The 22,829-nt window shown below is 35.9% G+C and overlaps 2 protein-coding genes across 4 annotated transcripts; one reads left to right on the forward strand and one right to left on the reverse strand.

Moving 5' to 3' along the window:
• The first annotated feature begins 6,244 nt into the window (after positions 1–6,244).
• Positions 6,245–17,307, forward strand: LOC113097603 (histone deacetylase 4-like). Of its 3 annotated transcripts, XM_026262868.1 has the most exons (20): positions 6,245–6,453; positions 6,534–6,591; positions 8,915–9,008; positions 9,862–9,928; positions 10,018–10,109; positions 10,258–10,368; positions 10,489–10,591; positions 11,388–11,481; positions 11,570–12,058; positions 12,480–12,604; positions 12,694–12,915; positions 12,999–13,054; positions 13,665–13,752; positions 14,331–14,450; positions 14,555–14,652; positions 14,847–14,965; positions 16,076–16,209; positions 16,292–16,376; positions 16,464–16,602; positions 16,799–17,306. In XM_026262868.1, the coding sequence occupies exons 7-20, from the start codon at positions 10,544–10,546 to the stop codon at positions 16,842–16,844; spliced, it is 1,863 nt and encodes a 620-aa protein (XP_026118653.1). In that variant the 5' UTR covers positions 6,245–6,453; positions 6,534–6,591; positions 8,915–9,008; positions 9,862–9,928; positions 10,018–10,109; positions 10,258–10,368; positions 10,489–10,543; the 3' UTR covers positions 16,845–17,306. The 3 variants fall into 3 exon arrangements, with proteins under 3 accessions (XP_026118653.1, XP_026118657.1, XP_026118665.1); XM_026262872.1 differs by lacking the exon at positions 8,915–9,008; XM_026262880.1 differs by lacking the exons at positions 6,245–6,453; positions 6,534–6,591; positions 8,915–9,008; ... (4 more) ...; positions 11,388–11,481; positions 11,570–12,058 and having other exon boundaries at positions 12,510–12,599; positions 16,799–17,307.
• Positions 17,308–18,381: 1,074 nt separating this feature from the next.
• Positions 18,382–22,282, reverse strand: LOC113097620 (heme transporter hrg1-A). The gene is made up of 4 exons (XM_026262891.1): positions 22,131–22,282; positions 21,832–21,981; positions 19,487–19,654; positions 18,382–19,391 (listed from the first exon to the last, which is right to left on the reverse strand). Exons 2-4 carry the CDS (start codon positions 21,959–21,961, stop codon positions 19,255–19,257), a joined length of 435 nt encoding a protein of 144 aa, XP_026118676.1. The 5' UTR covers positions 21,962–21,981; positions 22,131–22,282; the 3' UTR covers positions 18,382–19,254.
• Between the last annotated feature and the right edge of the window lie 547 nt (positions 22,283–22,829).

A 22,829-nucleotide genomic window follows, 5' to 3' on the forward strand; every position in this document is an offset into this window, starting at 1 on the left:
GCTATCCTGGAACACCAAGGTGAACATCGTCTGACCCAGGGACCGTGCTGTGACTTTCGTCGCCTGTAAGGACAGGGTTATCACGCTGTGCTGCTCCTGCATCACACCTGGGCCAGAACTACCCTCGTGCAGCTGCTTCATCGCATTGGCTTGGTAGACTTGCAGGAGTGTCATGGTGTGCAGGGCAGAGGTGGTCTGTCCAGCAACTCTGTAAGCCTTGGCCGTTAGAGTGGATGAGAACTTACAAAGCTCTGGGCAGGAAGCTTGGATTACCCTGCAAGGCAGCAGCGCTCTGCGGGCAAGCTGCATTGCAATAGTGTGCTTGACTGTGGGGGTCTCCACATACCCCTTAGCTGCCTCACCATCGAGGGTAATGAAGATGGAAGAGTCACTAGCTCTGTTTCTGGCAGAAAAGAAGCCCTCCAAGACCTAGAAACCTCTTCATGCACCTCTGGGAAGAGTGGAACCAGAGGTGGATGCCAAGGATTGGCATGCAGCACCCCCAGGAACCAATCATCCAGTCTCGTGCGCTCAAGAGATGGAGGGTGTTTCCATTGCAACACAAAGGTCTTCGTTGCCCGGGAAAGCATTACAGTCAGCTTTGGATTTAACTCAGGGAACACCACCTTCCCCGACGGATGCAACACAGCCTAATCTTCATCTTCTGAGCCAAGCTCATACCCTGATGCAGTGATCGACATCCTGTCATCAGCTGGGGCTCCAAATGAGACGCTAAGCCCTGCCTCTGGGGGCTCAGCAGCCTCATCACACTGGAGGAGTGAAGGTCTTGGAGGTGCACTCGGCGGCAGAAGTTTTCACTGTAATCCTCAGGTCTCCCTGACCATTAAGAGGAGTCTTGATCGGAATATTGTGATGGTCGTGTTCATGCAATGAGAACATGAACCATCCACGAGCTCTGCCTCAGGGTGCTCAAAGCCCAGGCACGAGATGCAGCGATTGTGACCATCAGACGGAGCCAGGAAGCGACCACATCCAGAAACACACGATGGAAGACCATCTTCAAAAAGTAGCTGTGTCTCTAAAGGAGCACTTTTGGATCTTGCTCTTTCAGATCCAAAGTGCTGAAGTGCACAGTTGCAGCGTGACCGCAGTTTGATGATCTGCAGCATGCCGTTTGGTGATTGCTCAAGCAGAAAGGCTTGGCTCTGAAGCGAAAAGCTGTATGTGTGACTGCACGCGCTCACATTATATACCTGCTTGCTTTGCAGAGTGCTCTCTGGCGAGATCCCGATTCGTCAGTCACTGCTGATTGAATGTGACTAACTGAAAGTGAAAGTTTGTTCAGTGTAGAATGAATATGGGTGGTATAAATTAAATTAGGATGTCTCTTCAGTGCAGTTACAGCTCCTCCATGTGGCTTTATGGGATAGGTGGTATGCAAGTAGTAGGCCACCTAGATATTTTTCAGTTTTCACCTACTGTTTTTCACATAGTAAACAATATGGAAGTAGACATATTTAAATACAACAGTTGTTTTCAAGTTGCTGTCAAATTGAGGAAAAGAGATCTATGGGAGCCGCTAGTGAATCAGTATTGGCTGGGTGGAATATAAGTGGGATTCCTTGAACTGAAATTTGAGTTTTTGTTTTTGGCTAACAGTGGTAGATCTCATCTTCTGAGCACCTCTCAGATATCTAATACAGAGCAGGCTTTTTTTTTTCAGCTGCATGAGTACATCAACTCATTGTGGTGAGTGTGTGTGTGAAAGAGAATGAGAAGAGAATATAGTTTATCAGGGCGCACATTCACAGGACGATCGTTAGCAGAGTGTAAGTTGATTTTCGTTGCCATGCGGGGAACAGGAGATAAGAGGTGCCTTGTGCCACAGAGTAGATGGTCGGTCATTAGCCCAAATACAGAAAGAGAAGGGAGGGGAGACTGAGCTGATGTCTGAAGCTATGTGAAGGGTGGGAGATTTCACCTCTGTAAACTGTCTTCAAACGGTATCCAAAATCATATTATGATTATTATGAGGCATTAATATGTACTTTATAAGTACTAATGTCCTATTTAGCATCCCTTAATCTTACCCCATACCCAGTGGCGGCTCCAGACAATTTTGATTGGGGGGGCAATGGGGGGGTCCTGGTCTTTTCAAGGGGGGTCTCATGAAAACCAACAAAAAATACAGTGGACATGGCTAATAACTGCATATTTCTGCTACTAAACAACAAAAACACCTTTGCATGTCAGGTATATTATGCATTTTTATTGACATTGATATTTTTACATTTATTTCCAGATAGATATTATTGAGTTTACAGGCTAAAGTGGTCTTGCTGTTGTAAACACTGTTGCTATTGTAGAAAAAAATATTTGCATCACATTTAAAATCTGAATTGTTTTTATTGTTATAATGATAATTCAGAGAATGAGAAAATCTGAATAAACCTTACCAGTGTTGTGATAATTATTTTTACGTGTTAAAAATAAATAAGTACTGTAATATAATAAAAGTTTATTCAAATAACATAAAAAAGACCAGACCCCTCGATGCCTGTGAAACTTTTCTCCCTCAAACAGCACGCTAGTGTTACTTCTACACTACAGGCTACACACAGCAATATAAACAACGTATCTGCATGTTCTCACATCACATCGTTCTTGTAAAATAATAATAAGTAAATAAACACCAAAATCACTTCGCTGAGAATGAAACACCACTTACCAGCTGCCACGATGTTGAAAATATCCTCTAGCAATTAAAAAATGCGCGTGCAGCATGAGGAATCTTCCCGGTTGGATGAGGTCGTAGTCAGGTGAACGGTCATCATGTTGGTCATTTTATTTACGGCTAAATTATTATTAATAAATTGTACTAATATTATGATTGGGCGTGGGCAGGCATTCACAAAAGTTTATGTTATTACAAAAAAAAATTGAGGAAATTTTGCTTTGACAAAAGGGCACTTAAGGGGCAAAGGAGCAGGTGCTCAAGTGAACCGGTTCTTTCGGACAATTCGATCAAATAAACCAGCTGAAAAAAAAAATGGTTCTCCGGTTCTTTAGCGCTCGATGTAATGAAGTCATTGGCGATGATTGTCCTTCATTCAAGCCTTTGGTTTACCCGCGCTTATAACAGTAGCACAGAATCAGTTCAGAATCAATCACCAAAAGAATCAGTTCGGTTCAGATGCGCTCTGTGTCAGTCTGCTTCACGCTGAATCACGCATGCGCAGTTATCATCAGCTCAGCGGTTCTCGAATCGGACGCGTCCGACAGAAACGGTTCTCGGTTCAGTGTATGAATAAATGTCGAAATAATTATTATTTATTATTGTTCTGCGTAGTTTGAAGAGAAACATTTTGGATCTTTACCCCGAATATATATATTTTTTAATCAGGAAGAGGCTGGGGGGTCAAATGGGGGGTCAAGGCATTTTTTGGCAGGGTCTTGAGACCCCCCAAGACCCCCCCTGGCGCCGCCGGTGCCCATACCTAAACAACAACTACCATACTAATTATTAATAAGCAGCAAATTAGGAGTTAATTAAAAGAAAACTTATAGGTTAATAGTAATAACCTTAATAGTGAATATGTGCTTCATATTCTAAAGTGTCACCTAACTAACCTTAATGGTTAATAGGCTTTATTTTTTTGTGTGTTTACAGGTTTACCATATATATATTGAAAAATGTTGATCATCTAAAATTCAAGGAATAAAATGAGTTTTGGGCAAGCTGACCTAAAAGGGTAACTGTGTGTGTGTGTGAGTGAGTGAGTAGAGTCTAAATCAGGGCGGGGTGCTGCACGTCTTTTAGATAAAGTCGTGTAAAAGCTAAAAAATTAATTGAGGTCTTATCAGCTCCTGTACCCTCTCTATTTCTGTCTGGGTATTAATACTGTGGGTGTTGTCTGGGAAGCGTGCCCTAGCTGATATCAGTTTCCTGGTGAACATCAACGTACTGTCTACTGAGAATTTTGTTAGCTTTACTGTAAGCACTGCATACAGGTGTTCGCCTAAAAACACAATCCACATTATGTATTCTTGTGAGTACAATTTGGAATATACATTGACAGTGTTTCTTGAAACAACTGAAAGGTGCTGCTGAAGTATAGGCCTCAACTATTTAAAGGAAAAGTTCTTAAAAAAAAAAAAAAGAATTTGCTGAAAATCTACTCACTCCTCATGCCATCCAAGATGTAATGGAGTTTGTTTCTCCATAGTAAGTGATTTAAAAAAATGTGTATTACATTTCTTGCTCACCAAAGTGCAGTGAATGGGTGCCGTCAGAATGAGTGTTCAAACAGCTGAATAAAACATCACAGTAATACACAAGTTATCCACAGGACTTCATTCCATAAGTTAATGTCTGCATGTTTTTAAGAAACTCTTTTTATTAAGGTGTTTCAATTTTTATTCCATAAAAATAAAAAATAATATGAAAAAGTCAATTTCCTCTCATATCAAAATCCACATCATATTTATAAATAAATAAAACTCCTATAAATGGTCCTATGCTCATTTTAAAAATATATAATTATTTAATTGTTAATAAATGAATACATTTATGTTATAATTACTTATTTTGAAATAATCATTTAGTATGGCATTTAAAACCACTGCGGGGCTGTAACCAACCACTTTACCTCACGCCTACTTTACAAAACACTTCAGATCAACGTAGTTCCCCCTTTTTTGCAGAATATCCAACCAGGCTGACCAAGGGTAATCAAGTTCCAACAAAGCTCAGATGTTAGTATGCACTTAAAGCATAGGCTAAACATTTTTAGATTTTAGATAAGGCCAATTTAAAGATCGGTAATGATAAAGATATTTTTAAAAATAGGTTTGTATATAAAAATAGCAAATACAGGATGATGGAAATCAGTTTAGAGCTATTAAACTCAACCTTCCCACACAAGTGGAAAACCCCGCTGCATCATGTCTCCTCAGTTTGGCTCATGCTCAGAATGTCAGTGTGTCAGTGAAAAGTCATTTACACACAAACACAGGTTTAGGCAAATGAAGAGGAATGCGGTGAGGTTAGAGTATTAATTGAAATGGCAAAAAAAATAGTTTTCTCATATTGAGAATGTGAAGGACACCCATGAGCTCAGCTTATTTTGTAAGTGAGTTTGGGGATGCATCTGCAGGTGGCTGTGCAACTGGCCTGGGGTGGGTCTTATATCAGGCGGCCTGCTTGTGTTTGTTTCTGAGTAAAACCACATTGTGTTCGCTACTGTCTCAGCAAAGAGCCCAGGTATCTGCAGAGACAAACCTGGATAGAGAGCACAAACATAGAATGAGAAAGTATCAGTAAAGGGGGATGAGGTCAAAGTTTCCTGTAAAGCGGTAAAGCAGGTGCAAAACCAAACACAGACATATCATTTCACACAGGAACACTATATGCATGTTGAGCTCCAGCATACAAATAAGGGCTAATAAAATCATCATGCAGAGTTAGAAACAAATAGTTTGATTATATAAATAATAATAAAAAAAAAGAGATTTATAAATGTGAAAAAGGTTGCAATAAAGTAATATAATACTAGAATATTTAATGCATACACACACAACAAAACTAGGCTGAGAGTTTTAAAGCCAGGGAGAAAAAGACACGCAGGTAAACAGATTTATGAAATATTCCTTTATTTGTAGTTTGTAAAGGTCCAATCGATTTCAGTAGGATATAGCCTACTTATCTCTCTCGTTTTTTTTTGATTGGAGGAGTGGCCAGCGTGGTTATACTGCTTTTTGTCTACTACTATAATGGATTTTAAGAATGGACGTTGAATTCAAAACCTTCCACAGACTCAAAAAATGTATTCACAAATAAAAAAAAATGACTTTCTAAATTTGAAGTGGTCCTCACAATATGAGAAGTTCATGAATCAGTCATATCATGTTTTGCATGAAATATTTCGATATCAACTAGTTTGTATGGGTTAAAGGTACCATTGAGGTTTGAGCTTAGCAAGTGCCATCCCTGCTATATATAAACCACTGAGTCTATGAGATGTTCTTATTAATAGAGTGAAACCAACGTGATTGTGTTGGTGCTTGATCATGTACACTATCCACCGGAAATGTTACAGCTGTCACTCATCTTACAGCTCTCACATATTTAGTGATGAGGTAAAGTTAGTTTTTCACTTATGACTTTCCTTTTCATCCCAACCTTAACTGGTAAGGGCGGTAGCAGATAATAATGTTTGCCCTGCCTTCCTTATCTTTCAAATACACTCTTTTTTTACGTGACTCTTGTAGCAAACCAACTATTGCAAACATTAAGATATCCATCATTTGCATGCACAACTTAGGGATTCATAATCACTGATGAATGTATTTGGTAGAAAGAAGCAAACAACAGTTTTAGTGAGAGGAGAGGAAGCTCAGCAGGAGGGGCTTCAGGGAGGGAAGCATGAGATGTCACTCAACAGAATCACACCTTTGGCGTTCGCTGTAGTGCAGGGCCGGTGTTATGTGCAGGTGCTTCAGAATTGTCCTGCTGTTCTTTTTGTGATGTGGACAGCCTGAGAGTGCAAATGCATGTTGTTTGTCTCTTTCAGATGAGCATTCGAAGCTTGGAAACCTTTTAGAGGTGGCAAAGCAATGCAGAGGTGACAGGTAAGAGATCCTCGTGGGTTTAAAACTTTGTTTGCTTTGTTCAGTTACCATAAAGAGTTTGGAAATGAGAGTTTTGAAACTGCCACATCATGTTTACTCTGATAGTATAGTAGTTTTGGAGATCAAATGCCGTGACATGTATTCATGTAACTAATAATGATGGAAGTGTACTGTAGCATTCCTTATTGATTTAACTATTGGTCAGTTTAAAAAAATAGACTTTGTGTGTAACCTACATTATTTATTGTTTTTTATTTTTTATTTTGGGGGGGGGGGGTTGTAAGTTTTTTATCATGACAAACACAAATATATATATCTATAAGCACATCAGTCAGCTAGCCTGCTATTTGTGAATATAGTGTGACTTCACAAATGCTTGAAAGACTAAAAGTGTGTGTTTTGCACTTTTTAGTTTTTCAACTGCTTTTATTCATTAAATTTTAAAGGATAGTCAAATAATAATTTTAAGCCCCAGAAATTTTGGAAGTTAGATCTTTCTGTCCTTTAATTCTTTTCAGCTTGGGGTAAATGAGTTTGTTCTGCTTTGGCTGAAATGTTTCCCAAGAACCATTTAAACCAAATATAGGACAGGCAAATTGTAGGATGAGAATAGCATACCATACTTACATAAATCACCCTTAAATCAGACAAACAAATTCTAATTTTAGCCTCAGGAAGTGGATGGGTTTCACTCTATTCGTTTTAATAGAGCACTTCCTCGTCAGCTGGAGGGTTACCATAGTGATCCAGCCCAGATTGAGTGCAGCATGGTTTCTGTGGTAGCATAAAACGAAACGCTGATGATGTTTCGGTATGTGTTGAGTTCATAAAATAAAAAAAACTACAGAGGATGCCACTACGGAAACTGAAATGCAATTTAACATCTTCTCATTTAAAGATAAATTTTGTGAACTAATATTAACTATACACTTTTCTTGGAATGTAAAAACAACAACAACAACAAAAAAATTGTTATATATATGCGTTGTTAAACTCACTAAAGGGAGGAATCCCGTATGCCAAAAAAATAAATAAGTAATTAATTAATTAATTATAAATTTAATAAAAAAATCATACACAGTGAAGCTCATTGAAATATACTTTGAAATAAAAGATATATTTACTTTCAAACTTCATATACCAAAATATATTTCTAAATATTTTTTGTGGCAAGAATATACATGTACAAACTTTTAGGTTTTATTCCTTACATATTTTTATTTAGATGTGCATTATGTTCACACGTTTTAGATAAAACATATGTATATATATATATATATATATATATATATATATATATATATATATATATATATATATATATATATATATATATTTATTTTTTTATTTTTTTACTAGTGGGTACAGGATATAGTTCATTTATGTAAGTGAGGATAGAAAAATAATGTAAACTGTGATATATTATACACCAAAATTCTTCATACAGTGGGCTACCACTAAAACTGTTAAATCTTTGGGACAAAAAAAAAATTTATTTGACACTTTGCCCTGACCATGTTTTGTTACATACATTTCTATCAAAGTTATCTGACATTATGAAGATTAATTTGTTCTGACACAGTTTCAACTCCGAGTTCCTGTCATATTTTATAACCATTTTCTAAACTATAGCAAATAACTATGGCTGTGATTATGTGAGAAATGTTGAAGGTATCTGAATAATCTTTGGTTTGACTTTACATGTATGTATGTATTTATTTATTTATATAGTCTGCTTGAAATTTAATTTGGATGGAAATCTTCAACTATAAAAAAAAATAGCATTTTATTTTAAAACAGCAAACAAGTTCTAAAAATGTTGAATACATAAAAGGTAGTATACTCATTGAACGTTCTTTAAAGAAGTACACTCCTTTCTTTCTTTCTTACATTCAGTTGAAAGTAAATATTATACTGTATCTGCTGATCCAGGTGACACCAGTTCTGTCATTTAACACGAGTTAACGTGAATACAGTTTAAAGGATTAAAGGTGCCGCCAAACAATAACAATAATATTACTCATAATATCAAAATTACTGGCATTTAGTGAGAAATATCTTTGTTCATTTCGGAGTCAAATGCATTTGGCTTTCTGGTCATCAGACTGTGGCGTTGAAACATCTAATAATAATCCACTTACAACATCTTAATCTCAAACTCAGCATACTTTATTTCAAATTACATTTATGATATAGTTATCTACTGTTGTTAGCGTGCACACTGCAGGGTAATTTTGGAACACTCTACTAACCTATTCTGGAACCACTGATACATAATATTCTAGTATCAGAACTGACATTGTGTCTCATCCTCATTATGCAGATGTCTGAACATCAACACGGGAAGCTGGAGAGAGGGAGGGAGAGCGAACAAAAGCCATTTAATCAGCCTTTGAATAAAAAGAAGAGTGAACAGAGTACTCTCATGTTTTTTTTTTTGTTTTTTTTACAAATATTATTTTTTCTGTACCAGTGTCAGAAATTAACTTCAACTGTTTATATATATATATATATATATATATATATATATATATATATATATATATATATATATATATATATATATATATATATATATATATAACTTGAAATCCTATAGTTAGAATTTCAATTACAATTACAATTGTTTTGTGATAAATGGACCCACTCTGTTTATATATATATATATATATATATATATATATATATATATATATATATATATATATATATATATATATATATAAACAGAGTGGGTCCATTTATCTCAAAACAATTGTAATTGTAATTGAAATTCTAACTATAGGCCTAGTGTCTGAACCCATACAAGAATATTTTGAATTTAAATATATATATATATATATATATATATATATATATATATATATATATATATATATATATATAACTTGAAATCCTATAGTTAGAATTTCAATTACAATTACAATTGTTTTGTGATAAATGGACCCACTCTGTTTATATATATATATATATATATATATATATATATATATATATATATATACATATATAAACAGAGTGGGTCCATTTATCTCAAAACAATTGTAATTGTAATTGAAATTCTAACTATAGGCCTAGTGTCTGAACCCATACAAGAATATTTTGAATTTAAATATATATATATATATATATATATATATATATATATATATATATATATATATATATATATATATATATATCTTTTATTTATTTATTTATTTAGTTATTTAGTCATATGTCATATGTCTATCTGGACTGGTCTGATTTGTTGATTGTTGTGATTGGCAGGTGCCAGTGCCGGTGCCAGTGTCTGGGTGAAACGAAAGCTAAACCAGCATATTCGCAATAAACAGAGGTTAGGAACAATAGAAACCTGACAAAACCTGGATCTAAGGTTGCATTTTAATTGTGGTATTGGAACCATTTATATCTTCTGTTGTTCAGGAAACCGGAAAGCGAGGATCCAACCCAGCTCCGTGCATCGAACATACCTGAATCGCATTATTTGGAGGAGGACAGTCCATTAAGAAGAACAGGTGACACACGTACACATTAACACAAACGTGAGCTTGTACACGTACACGTGCTTGAAATGCATAGAAATCTGATAAATCATTTAATGAATAGTAGTCTTCACATGTTCATACTTGAAGCACATTTGTGTTTGTGCATGTTTGTGAGAAGCCTCAGAGCCAATTCTAAAGCTGCGACCAAAGAGAAGTGCATCGGGAAGACAGAACCCACTGCAGCGTAAAAGCAGCGCGCCCCCTGCTGTCAGAGCTTCTGACTCTAGGGGTGTGTAACAACACTGTGCTAAAACCAAAGCAATGAAAAAAATGTTTGCTGTGAACTCGGTTTTAATTTTGTTTCTTGGTCCTTCAGACACTGTAGTGATCAGTTAAATATATTTTGTAGGGGGAAGCTCCAGTTCTACTCCAGTATCCTTAAGAAGTTCATCAGCAGATAAAAAATGAGCCATCAAAAGCCACAGACCAATAGCACATCATCACCACAACAGGTCTGTCACTGGACTCTCGTTATATATACATTACCTCAAATATGATTTATTTTATTTTATTTGACAAAGCTGATTTTGTCATGGTGTTGTTAAAGTAAACAAAGGTTATTTATTATTGTATTGTTTTATGTTAATTATGGGATGGATTGGATGAAGTGTTTTGATTGCCTATTAACTAAGAGACAGAAATTCTCAACTGTTTCGACATGAAGGCCTATATTGTCTAACACAATATTTTAAGCCCCCCATACTGGCTAAGATATCTTATGAAATTATAAATGATTTCATTTGTTGTTTTTTTGTTGTTGTTGTTGTTACAGAAACTAGCTGTGTTTGATATATTTGGGATCTGGGAAATCCCACATTTTGGGTTAAAAGATTTTCTGACTCTAAGATTACTGAAGATACAGTATGTTTTTCAGAAAAAAAAGAAATAAGTTTTCCGTTCACGTCTTACTTTTTTGTGTGTGTGTTTACAGCATTTTAATGAAGTTTTAATAGATTTGTTACATAATTCAATTATGGAGTTACTAATGCATCATTTATTATTTTTAATTATTATTATCATTTTTTTTGTAGAATCTGGAAATTAATTTTTTGGCGGAATATCAAGAAACAATTTATCCGTTTAAATAAATAGGAATGCAAAACAAATATTTTCTGCGGTCTCCAATATACTTCTACAATTTACTATACTTAAGTTGTGAAAAGGGTCCATTGTCATTGTTTTAATGCTATTTTAAGCCTAAAACTTGCTCATTCCTGATTGCAAGTACATTATTCTGCTTTTCTTTAGGATGAATCTCCTGTACACATTGGTGTTCAGAACACCATGCTCTGGACTAGATATGAACCGCAGGTCTTTGCCATGCATTCACCTGTTCATACAGGTAAAACACAACATTCACTAACCTTGAGACCAAAGAATCAGTGTAAATGTGAAACAAAATTGCATAATTTGCTCTTTCCCTCTCACAGTTCCTGGCCAATGGGCAGTGATGTCTCATAAGCCTTTGAGCAAAACCCAGTCGGCACATTCTTTCTTCCAGCAAATCCACACTCAGACTTTTATGATTACACACCCAATGTACCAACAGCAATGGCCACAGGAGACATTCCGGCCTGAGACAAATGTACATTTGCACCCAAACACACAGAGCTCTTTTTCACACACTCATTGCAAGGTACCTTTACACAGGGCACAGCCTGTGTCCTTTGGATCGCTGAGAAAAGACAGAGAGAGAACAAGGGAGGATTTAAATATACTGTCTCAATCGCCGCATGATAACCCATGCTGTGATCAACTGAGAGTGCAGCACAGTGAATGCTGTAATGTACGAAAAAATATACATCACCGGAACCTTACGCGTGTGCATTCCTCTCCAGGCACCTTTAACAGAAGTCTGCCTTTACATTTATCTTCACCTCTAGCCCGGGAAGTCAAGAGCACATCAAACTATACAACAGGTAGAAAGTTTCGAGTGTTTAAAAAAAAAGCATGTGATTTGTATCATTCTCAAATCATGCTGAATACCATGATCATTGGGATTTATTCCCACATGCTTCATGCAGCTCAAGAACTGCTGTCATTAAAGCAAAGGGTGACATGCCAAATGCAAAACACTACATTCTTAGAAATTGATTTTTTTTTTCCAATGCAAAGTTTGCTTTAAATATGTTTCAGAAGCATTTACACTAGTAAATTACACATAATATTTATACATAATATTTTTTTTGCAAAATTAGGCATAGACACTATTGAGAACTATATAACACATTTGAGCAAATAAAAAATGGTCTAAAAATTGACACATTAGTTTTTATGTTAACATGTTAACTCAGCAGCCCTAAAATCTATTTTCATTTTAAAGTATATTTGTGTTCGTAGGTTTGGTGTTTGACTATGAGATGCTGGAACGTGAGTTTGACTGTAAAGATGCCAGCTTTGATTCTGGCAGAATTATGAAAATCTGGTCAAGACTGCAGGAGTGTAGCTTCAGGAGTCAGTGTAAGGTAAACAATGCTGAACAGCTCATAAAGCTCTAACTATTATAGCAGTGGTGAGAATTTAACCTGTGTGTGTGTGTGTGTGTGTGTCTTAGTTGATTGAAGGCAGACCGGCCACGTCTGAGGAGCTTCTGTCGGTCCATTCAGAACAGCTTATTGTTTTGTACGCTGGGTTCTCAGATAGAACATCTTCCATACCATATCAAAGTCCAACAGACCCTGATATGGTACTGAAAAATTACTGGAGTACAAAACTGAAGATGTCAGTGGGCTGTGTGATAGAGCTGGCTTTCCGTGTGGCTAGAGGAGAGCTAAGGGTGAGATTCACATAGTCTCCTAAAACCACCAAAGCTTTGACCAGTTTAGATTCTTACTCCTTCTTTTTCTGACTGATCCTCAGAATGGGTTTGCTGTGGTCACACCTCCAGGACACCATGCATCATATACTCAAACATGGTGAGTTGCACTTAATACAACTGTGGACACGTGTTTTTTGAAATCAGCATGAAATGACATTCAAAATAGGATGTTTTGCAAGCAAGCATATGATAATAAGCGCATGTTTGCGGTCGTTCCTTTTCTTGTGATGCCACATTAATACTGAGGAACTGAAAAACACACATCAGTTTGAAAGTGTAGGATCAATAAGATTCTTTTTAAAGAACTGAATACTTTTATGCCACAAAGACACATTAAGATGATTAAAAGGGACAGTAAAGACTTACATTGTTACAATTTTTTTATTCTATTTTATTTTATTTTATTCTGTTTGTTTATATATTGAGTAGGACCGCTGTTTTCTAATTGATAAAGAAGGAAATATTTTTTTTTAGCCCAAAAAAAATCAACTTAAAAATCACAGTAATAAATTACATTAAAATTTTTCTTTTTTTTAACAAAACCGTTATTTAAAAATATATATTATTGTTTCAAATAAATGCAGTCTTGGCTGAGAAAAAACAATATTACAAACCCCAGACTTTTCACTGGTAGTGTATACAGGTAAATTATGCTATGTATTTCTATGTATGTTTTTTTTCATCCTTTCTCATTCTCTCTCTTACAGTGGTTCCAGTATCTTTAACTCTGTGGCTATTGCTGCTAAACAGCTTCAGGAACGATTGAAGGTTAAAAAGATCCTTATAGTAGATTGGGTAAGACACACACACACACACACACACACACACACAAACATGTTTTATTGGCACATTCAATAGGCGTAGTGGTTTTTATACCGTGTAAACTGTTTTTTTTTTTCGCCCTACACCAACCATATACCTAAACTTTCCCCTCACAGGAAACATTCAGCATTTAAAAAAAAAACTTCTATATTATTTATAAGCTTGTTTCCTCATGGGGACCTAAGACCTAAAAAATGTCCCCGCGTGGTCAAAATGTACTGGTATTACTATCTTTGTGGGTACATTTTGTCCCCATAACGTGATAAATACCAGGTACACACACACAGTATTTGCATTAGATATATGTACACAATTGCTGATAAAAGGTATTTGACCATAATATGCCCATTAGCTTAAAAGTTAAAAGTTAGCTCAAAGTTAAAAACTATGTAAGTGTACGATAGAAATTGCAGGTCATTTGCCTGGTCAGGATTTCAAGTTTACTCCTTACAATCTCTTTTCCTTCAACAGTCACAAAGATAAAACAAGTTTCCAAAAGATTTGTGTGTTTTTTTCTCCACTAACCACTGTGTTCCTCTGGATTTGGTCAGGATGTTCATCATGGTAATGGAACTCAGGAGATATTCTACACAGATCCTAGTGTCCTCTATATATCCCTGCATCGCTATGACAATGGTTCTTTCTTCCTTGGAAATGGACAACCCACCAGGGTTAGTTTTGTGTACATCCCTTTATAAAACCAGTGCGTGTGTTTGAGATTTAAGCATGAGTGTGTTTTCTGTATGTCAGTTTAAGCTGCATGTATGTGTTACAGGTAGGATCTGATAGAGGCGAAGGCTATAATGTAAATGTGGCATGGTCAGGAGGCCTGAATCCTCCAATGGGAGATGCAGAATACCTAGCTGCATTCAGGTACTCTTTTGATGCAATTTTAGTGTCTAATATCATTCGCACAAATTAAAAATTCATGATTTGTAATTACAAACCCTCATGTCATTCCAAACCTATGCGACTTTTTTTTTCCGTCAGGAAATCTGCAGTTCTGTCTGCTGCCACTGTTAAGTCTACATTAACTAAATAGCTATATATTCTCTCTGTCTTTATAGAATGGTAGTGATGCCAATTGCGCATGAGTTTTCCCCAGATGTGGTCCTGGTTTCTGCTGGTTTTGATGCTGCAGAAGGTCATTCAGAGGCTCTGGGTGGATACAGAGTCTCAGCAAATTGTATGTATTAGAAATATATACTGTGGCCATAGAGTGTCTACAATTTCCAAGTTGTCTACAACAGGGTTACTCAAAGTTGAGTCTGTGACCCATAGACAGGGGTTCTGCAAAATAGACGATATGACTTCCGCAATGTGCAAATTGTGGACAGACTTCACTGTATAAATCGAAATGTCACAGTAGTTAAAGTAGGTCAGTACGCTTAATCAAATTGCGACATGGACTTGTGTCTTTGAATATTAAACCACAAAAAGTCTGCTATTGAAATATGAATCCTGCTTGTTGTGTGTGACTCGCCATTTCACAAACTTAAGCGCACGAGGCTTGCAGAGTTTTCAGTGTTTGTCATCTCACTATACAAGGATAGGAACACAAGAACTGACAATGAATACAATCACTTCATGCACGTTAATTGAGTAAAATAATAGTTCAATTCAACTTGAAATTGTGACAGAAATATATTACTATTGTACAGTAGAATACACTGCTCAAAGTGATAATAACAATAATAATGCAATGTTAAAACTTTATTTTTAAAGGAATAATCACACTATCCTTTTATTTTTACAGAAAACCTCTTCTAACACTTTTTTTTTGCCAGAAATGTAAAAGAGTTGTTACATTTTTATTTAATTTCATTTTAAAAGAGTAAATTGCTAACTTTTTATGACTTAATTTGATTACTAACATTTCTGATAATAAATATGTATAAATTAAATGAAAATGAAAACACAACTACACAGAATGTATGAAGAAGAAAAAACATTTCATATTGCAATATTTTTTTGTAAAAGAGAATTTCATTATATTATCTGAGCCTGAGAGTTTTTGTGTTGTCTCTGCATTTTTCTTGCTCTGTAGGGTTTCCCCTTAGGAAAGTCCTTTGAATATTTCAGATGGAAAGCAGAAGTGCTTATAATGACACTTGGCATTTGTGATGAGACTCAAAAGTTATGGCCTTATAGTCTTGATTTAGCGGCAGCTATCATGAACTGTTAAATCAAGAGCCACTATAATGCCTCCAGGATGTTTCTGTGAATGCCATTAGTGTCACTGAACGCATATGCAAATGATCATTTGAAGGTTTTGATTTGATGTGATACGTCTCAGGTTTCGGATTCTTGACCCGAAAGTTAATGGAGTTGGCTGAAGGTCGAGTGGTGTTGGTGTTAGAGGGAGGTTATGACGTCTCGTCCCTCTGCAACGCGTGGCAAGCCTGTGTCAGCGCTCTCCTGGGAAATGAGGTGTGTGTGCGTGTGTTTACAGATGCCCACATGCACACATCAACACCTTGAGTATTGTGTGAATGTTTGCATGTTTTTACAGCCTGTGCCTTTAGCTGAGGAGGAATTAGTGAGGACACCCTGTATCAACGCAGTTGAGTCTCTGAAGACAGTTCTACAGGTTCAGAGTGAGAACCGTTCCATGTATGAGAAGCCTTGTCCATGTCTGTTTTCTGTGGTCTTTTTGATCTTTTCTTTTCATACTACTCTCTCAGGCAGGTACTGGCGTTCAGTGAGGTCGATGGTAAACACTGTGTCTCTGTCCTACATGAATGCAGAGAGAAGATACTCGGCAGGCAGTGAAGCTGCTTTAGTCCTGGATGGCCTTCATATGTCTGTTCCAAGCAACAGCCGGTAAGACAGCCGTGAAGAAAAAAAAATACAACTGAAAAATGAATGGCAAAAAAATCTTCCAGTTCTAACATTGCAGAAAAAGTGGGCTGGCAATGTTTTACTGTAAAAGCTTTCATTATTAGCACATTGATGGACTAACATGGCTAGATATGGAGTGATCTGGCTATTGAATCTTTTGATGTTCTCTGCTCTATAGTTTCCTAAATGAGCCTATGGAGCATGATGAAGCTGATTCATTGTAGAAGCCAGTCTGGAAGCCTTTATTCCTCTCCAAGCAGAAGTCAGACATCTTGTGCTGTAACAGACTGTGATATTACTGTGATGACTGCAGGGTCGAGACAGGAGACAATCCTCAGGAACTTAACTGAACAAAAGAAATTCACTGTCACATCTCGTGAGTGATGTATTGAGTCATTTGTTTGACGACAAAGGATTTACTGATGAAGCATCTGGGCAATGTCAAATAAGGATATCATACAAATTTATGAGAAACATCCTTACCAAGGATTTTTTTAAAGGGACAAAAATTTGGTTATTATTATTATTTTTTATTAAACATTCAGCATTGCATGTTTGCATTGCTGATCTTTTGAAATTTTAATTTTAGTTTTAAACATTGACAGTAACTAATGTTTCTTAAACACCAAATCAGCATACCATATTTTTCTGACTATAAGTCGCACCTGAGTATAAGTCGCATCATTCCAAAAATACGTCATGACGAGGAAAAAAAGATATATAAGTCGCACTGGACTATAAGTCGCATTTATTTAGAACCAAGAACCAAGAGAAAACATTACCGTCTACAGCCGCGAGAGGGCGCTCTATGTCTTCAGCGTAGACTACAAGAGCACTGAGCAGCATAGAGCGCCCTCTCGTGGCTGTAAACGGTAATGTTTTCTCTTGTTTCATGTCAAATTAAAATTGATAAGTTGCACCTGACAATAAGTTGCAAGACCAGCCAAACTATGAAAAAAAAGTGCGACTTATAGTGCGAAAAATATGGTATATTAGAACTTTGCCATCACAGGAATAAATTACATTAATGTATATATAGTAGTGTGAAAAAATTTTTTTTTGCATGTTTGTCACACTTTTTTGCACCACTGTGTATATATATATATATATATATTCATAGAAAACAGATTTAACTCTATTTTTGAAACAACCTTCAAACTTTTGAACTGTAGTGTAAATTGTTACTGTTTAAATGTGGACTGATAAATGACTAGTTTTATGCATCTGTTTTTCATTCAAATCTTTGAAATGATCAGTAGTCCTTGTTAACTTTAAAATGGTCTCGGCATTTTAATAATAAAAGCTTTTGTTAATTGCACTTTACATTCATCAGTCATATCAAATCTAAAAAGAAAACATCCTGAGACATTTTACATTGTGTTCAAGCTAGGTTTTTAGGTTTTAATTATTATTAGTGACAGAGTTCTCTCAATGAATATGTATACTTGTATGTCAGGTATTTATACAGCGAGCATTAAGAAAAGGGTACCAAGTACTTTGTGCTTTGCTGTGTCAGTTAGGATGACATTCATTTCTGAGAATAACTTGTATCTCCTTTTTATTACCAAGCTGGTCTGCAGTTACATTTAAATATGTTTGGTGAAATACTATGACAGCACTGTTTTTTGAGAAAAATTATTTAATGTTTTTATTTCTTATCTTTTCATTTCATTTAATTGTCTTATAAATGTTTTGCTGTTTTCAAAATTAAATAAACCTGTATTTTTACTTTTAAAAAAAAATTTATTCAAGATGCATATGTAATGTATCATGTTATTTTATTAATTGGTCACTGACAAATACATAAAGTTACTGATTTCATAATACAATATAATGGAGATGTTCACAAATGTGCCTGATATGTGAGGCAAAAGCAAAAATCACGTTCTAACAGTATTATAATATTTTGTGTATATATAAAAGGCTCAACTTAATATAAGACACATGCATGCAGAAATAATACTAACCAACACTAACAGGTGACAGACATTAAAATCTCTAACCCTGTTTGTCTTGTGAAAAACAAATGCTACACAAATCATTCATATCATTCAATTGTGTTGCTCTCTAATGCTTTGGGGTCATCAAAGTACAAACAAGAAGAGAATTTAGGCTTTCCACATAACATCCCTTGCCAGTAAAGCCTCAAAAATTCCCACATGAAAAAGGTTTGTGATTGGTTATACCACATTTTATAGACAATAAAGTGCTTATTTTAAAAACCAATAGATAGTTACCTAAATGCTGTGCAAGAGCAGGAGAAAACGCACCAGCTTAACAGAAACCTGTCACTTATCCCATAGTGAGACATTCAAGAGAAGAGCAGCAAGGAGAAAGACAAAAGACTCGTCTTAATACCTCATTCAGAAATGCAAAGTATAAACCATACATACTGAAAAGTGAAAAGGTTTCAAAAGTTTTGATCATGGATATTAAAAAGTCCAAAATGTAAAATCATCCAGGACAGACAATAGCAGAAAGAGAGAGAAGTGGTACACTAACGTCTTGATTTACTAAAAAGACAAACTCTCCTCGTTGAGTGTTCCTGGTCCATTTTAAATGGTAACAGCCAAGCATGTTGTACACTTATTTACTTGTTCGTCTGTGGGCACGAGTGTGTTATTGTGTGTATATTTAAAAGTCACTGAGGATGGCGATGTCTGCAAATTCTTTGCGATATCGATGAGAATATAGGGCCAGCAGAAATGCCCACTTTAAACTCATGAAGCTCCACACACATGACAGGTACAGACTGGTGGGATCTTTGAGAGCTGTACACACACACACAAGGAGAGAACAAAACAGTTTTTAACTTCAACTCAAAAACTGTGAATTTAATGTCCTCCACTCGACAATCTCCACTCACATTGTTTGCGGGAGATGGCGACACAGAGGAAAGAGATGAACGCCACGATGGACAACACTGAGAAGATGACGCCGATGACCAGGAAGAACTTCAGTCCCTTTAACCATGTTCTCCAGAAGTCCTGAAGGTACATTATATGTGTGACCAGAGCCCATAGTGCCATAACACCTGAAGAAATACACAAACACAAAAGGAAAATTTAAAACACATAAAACTGACCATATTCAAACTTTCAACATTTTCAAACAAGTAACATTGAATTAATAGTGCCATTTTGAATTAGAAAAACTGAAATTAGTATTTTTTTCGGTAAAACAGACTCACAGACTTAAAACTTTGGGAAATGTAGTATTATTATTTTTATAATATGCTGGTTTTGCAAGTGCGACTGATTCCATGACTCTGCATTCACATGCATGTAAACTGCTGTGTTCCTGTTAGATTCTTCTGACAGAGTTATTTTCTCTCAGTTCTGCATGTGAAGTTAAGATTTGCAGAAGAGCATTTTGTGTTATTACACAACAATGTAGACTCTCTCTGACCAACACCAGGGTGTTTACTTTAGTCACACTTTTCACTTGCCCTCATACAATAACACTATAAATAATATGTTAGTTCATGTGACATTACCAGCAGTGTCCTGCAGTGTGACATGCATTATAATTGTTGTATAATTATTATAAATGCTGTTTTTGTACACTCACACATTGAGGAATACTACACACTCTCTGTCACTCACTCACTCACACACACACACACACACACACTGACCGCTGGAGGGCTCGGTGTCCTGCAGTGTGTCATGCATTATAATTGTTGTATTATTATTATAAATGCCGTTTTTGTACACACACACATTGAGGAATACTACACACTCTCTGTCACTCACTCACTCACACACACACACACACACACACACACACACACACACAGACCGCTGGAGGGCTCGGTGTCCTGCAGTGTGTCATGCATTATAATTGTTGTATTATTATTATAAATGCCGTTTTTGTACACACACACACACACACACACACAGTGGAATACTACACACTACAGGTCCATTTAAGTGAACTGCAAAAATGGTGATTTATAGCAGTGAGCAGTTCTGAAATATCCTTTGCAATGTGTCGAAATAGTTAATGGACATGTGATTGGTCAACCGTCTAATAACTGAACAGGCCAAAAATAGGCAAAATCATGGCATTCTTTTGCAGCAAAACTAGAGGGACCAAAGTGTACTTCTAAAGTACAGCACAGACTATGTGAAATGACTCTCTTGCGCAACACAAACTCAAAGAGCACTGACGGATCAAAGTGCACTGAGGAACAGACATTTAGTGAGACCAAAATCTCAACGTTTCTGCCTGCATTTGTTATGTTAAAGGTGTGATAACCTTCTCATACCAAACACCAATATATCGGAAAAATATAATTTAGATTATGTCTTCAGGTGTTTCTACACAACTCATTGAACATGTTGAATAGGCATTTGTGGAAGGATTTGTGTAAAATACCTTTCAAAATTTGCGCTCAGTGGGTGTTTTAATGTTTTTACAGTTGAGCAGCCTTTTTTTTTTTACAATTTAAAAGTATGAACTGTCACTTTTGATTTTAATGCATCCATTCTGAGTAAAAGTAAAAATCTAACAAACTCTGTTTATGTCATGTATTTAAGTATTAAGAGATCCCACCCTTTTCATCTAAAGATTGTGGATACATTTTTCATAATAAAATGTCTCACTGTTATTAAAAAATGTAACATTTGGTGTAGCATTTTATGCTACATTGTCCATATTACACACAAAGTTTGAGAACTACTTTTGGCCTAACAATAACACTGTGTAAGCTACTCCAGGAAAATTCAACAACTTGTTATTACTCACTAAAACGCAGAAGGTTAAATATTTAGTGTATTAAACCTGCATTTATTAATACTTTATCCAACAAACTTGTTCATACTTTATACAGTGGACACAAAAATAACAAGATTTTATACATTTAAATATAACATTCCTTGCGCAGCTTAACAATTAAATAAAAAATTAAGAAAGTTATTTTTTTTACTTAGAAAAAAAAGTCATATTATTAATCTGCATTGTGCAGATTAAAATAATACTATAAAGAATACATACATTTTAAGTGTCCCAACGGTACTCCCCGAATTAAAGGCTCAAAAAAGGAAAATTATCAGCAGTATTTACTTTAACTCCATTTCTCCATGTCCTAAAACTAGAAATTTGCCAACATAGACAATGTTTTGGCATCAAGTCAACCAATGATGGCCAGAAATGCTGTCTAGGCAAGTTAGTCAACTCACCTTCATTTGAAACACAGACAAACATTACCTGATAATCCACCCATCGCGGCGGTCCACGGCTGTTTGTAAGCGATGTTCCACACTAGAAACGCCGAAAATCCCACCAACATCCCGACACACGAGTAGCCCACGCTTATGTAGATCTTTTTGATCACCATTTTTGCCGTCAATTCCACTCCTGAATGAATAAGGGAAATATAATTCAGAAATCCCCCAAACAACAAAAAAAACTATCCAGTTAACGCTACTAAAAATAGTTCTGGAGCATCCGCTTTTTTAACATGGAAACAGCGCTGATCCAGCAACTAGTGATGAAATGTCATTCACCGAGGTTTTATGAAGGACAGTAAGACCGCCTCAAACGATCAATACACATTTACTGTCATTTATTGCTCCATAATCCTCCGTGTGTTATTGTTGCTCTTCGCCGAGGTACAGCACAAGAGCAAAAGTGAAAATATGCGCCCGTTTAACACAGAACAGCGACCCCTATGGGTGTGGATGAAAACGACACGTCTCTTAACCTTTTCTGCGTGACGTGCCATTTTTATTATTCTGGTTAACCACTGTGCCAAAACTGTGTCAATTCTCACACTTTAATAGTATTTAAAGCTCCTAACAGGCTGTTTGACTATGAGAAGTTATTACTTCAAAATGCACGTCAGTATGCAGTTTTCGTACCAGCGATTACCCCCCTGCGTGCCGTAGGTTGCCGACGCCTGCTCTATAATGTTCCAAAAATTAACATCAGTCGAATCTTAAGAATCTCTTTAGTTATGTAATGTGAGAAACAGTTCGTTCATGTAAGAATACGTTTATTAAGTATATTTTCTTAATTAGTCGTACTTCTGCAGTGATAGTAAATGCGGTAACGTTAGTGATGAACGTAAAAGTTGTAGTGGTATTAATATACATTACGTGGGATTTCGAAATAGAGCTAGTGGTAGAATTTTAATAGAAGCTTCAGTTTTATCCAAGTTTATATTTAATGTATTCAATTAAATTATACTTTTTTTTTCAAAAATG

Source organism: Carassius auratus, chromosome 6 (assembly GCF_003368295.1).
Source record: "Carassius auratus strain Wakin chromosome 6, ASM336829v1, whole genome shotgun sequence".
In the NCBI taxonomy this organism is placed as follows: domain Eukaryota; kingdom Metazoa; phylum Chordata; class Actinopteri; order Cypriniformes; family Cyprinidae; genus Carassius; species Carassius auratus.

Bases quoted from the DNA above. Each gene is read 5' to 3' on its own strand.
- LOC113097603 (XM_026262868.1), top strand. From the start codon at position 10,544: ATGAGCCATCAAAAGCCACAGACCAATAGCACATCATCACCACAACAG. The intron at 14,653-14,846 runs GTACTCTTTTGA...CTGTCTTTATAG, and splicing joins GAATACCTAGCTGCATTCAG to AATGGTAGTGATGCCAATTG. The intron at 16,210-16,291 runs GTGTGTGTGCGT...ATGTTTTTACAG, and splicing joins GCGCTCTCCTGGGAAATGAG to CCTGTGCCTTTAGCTGAGGA.
- LOC113097620 (XM_026262891.1), bottom strand. From the start codon at position 21,961: ATGGTGATCAAAAAGATCTACATAAGCGTGGGCTACTCGTGTGTCGGG. The intron at 19,655-21,831 runs GTAATGTTTGTC...GTATTTCTTCAG, and splicing joins CGCGATGGGTGGATTATCAG to GTGTTATGGCACTATGGGCT. The intron at 19,392-19,486 runs GTGAGTGGAGAT...GTGTGTGTACAG, and splicing joins CGCCATCTCCCGCAAACAAT to CTCTCAAAGATCCCACCAGT.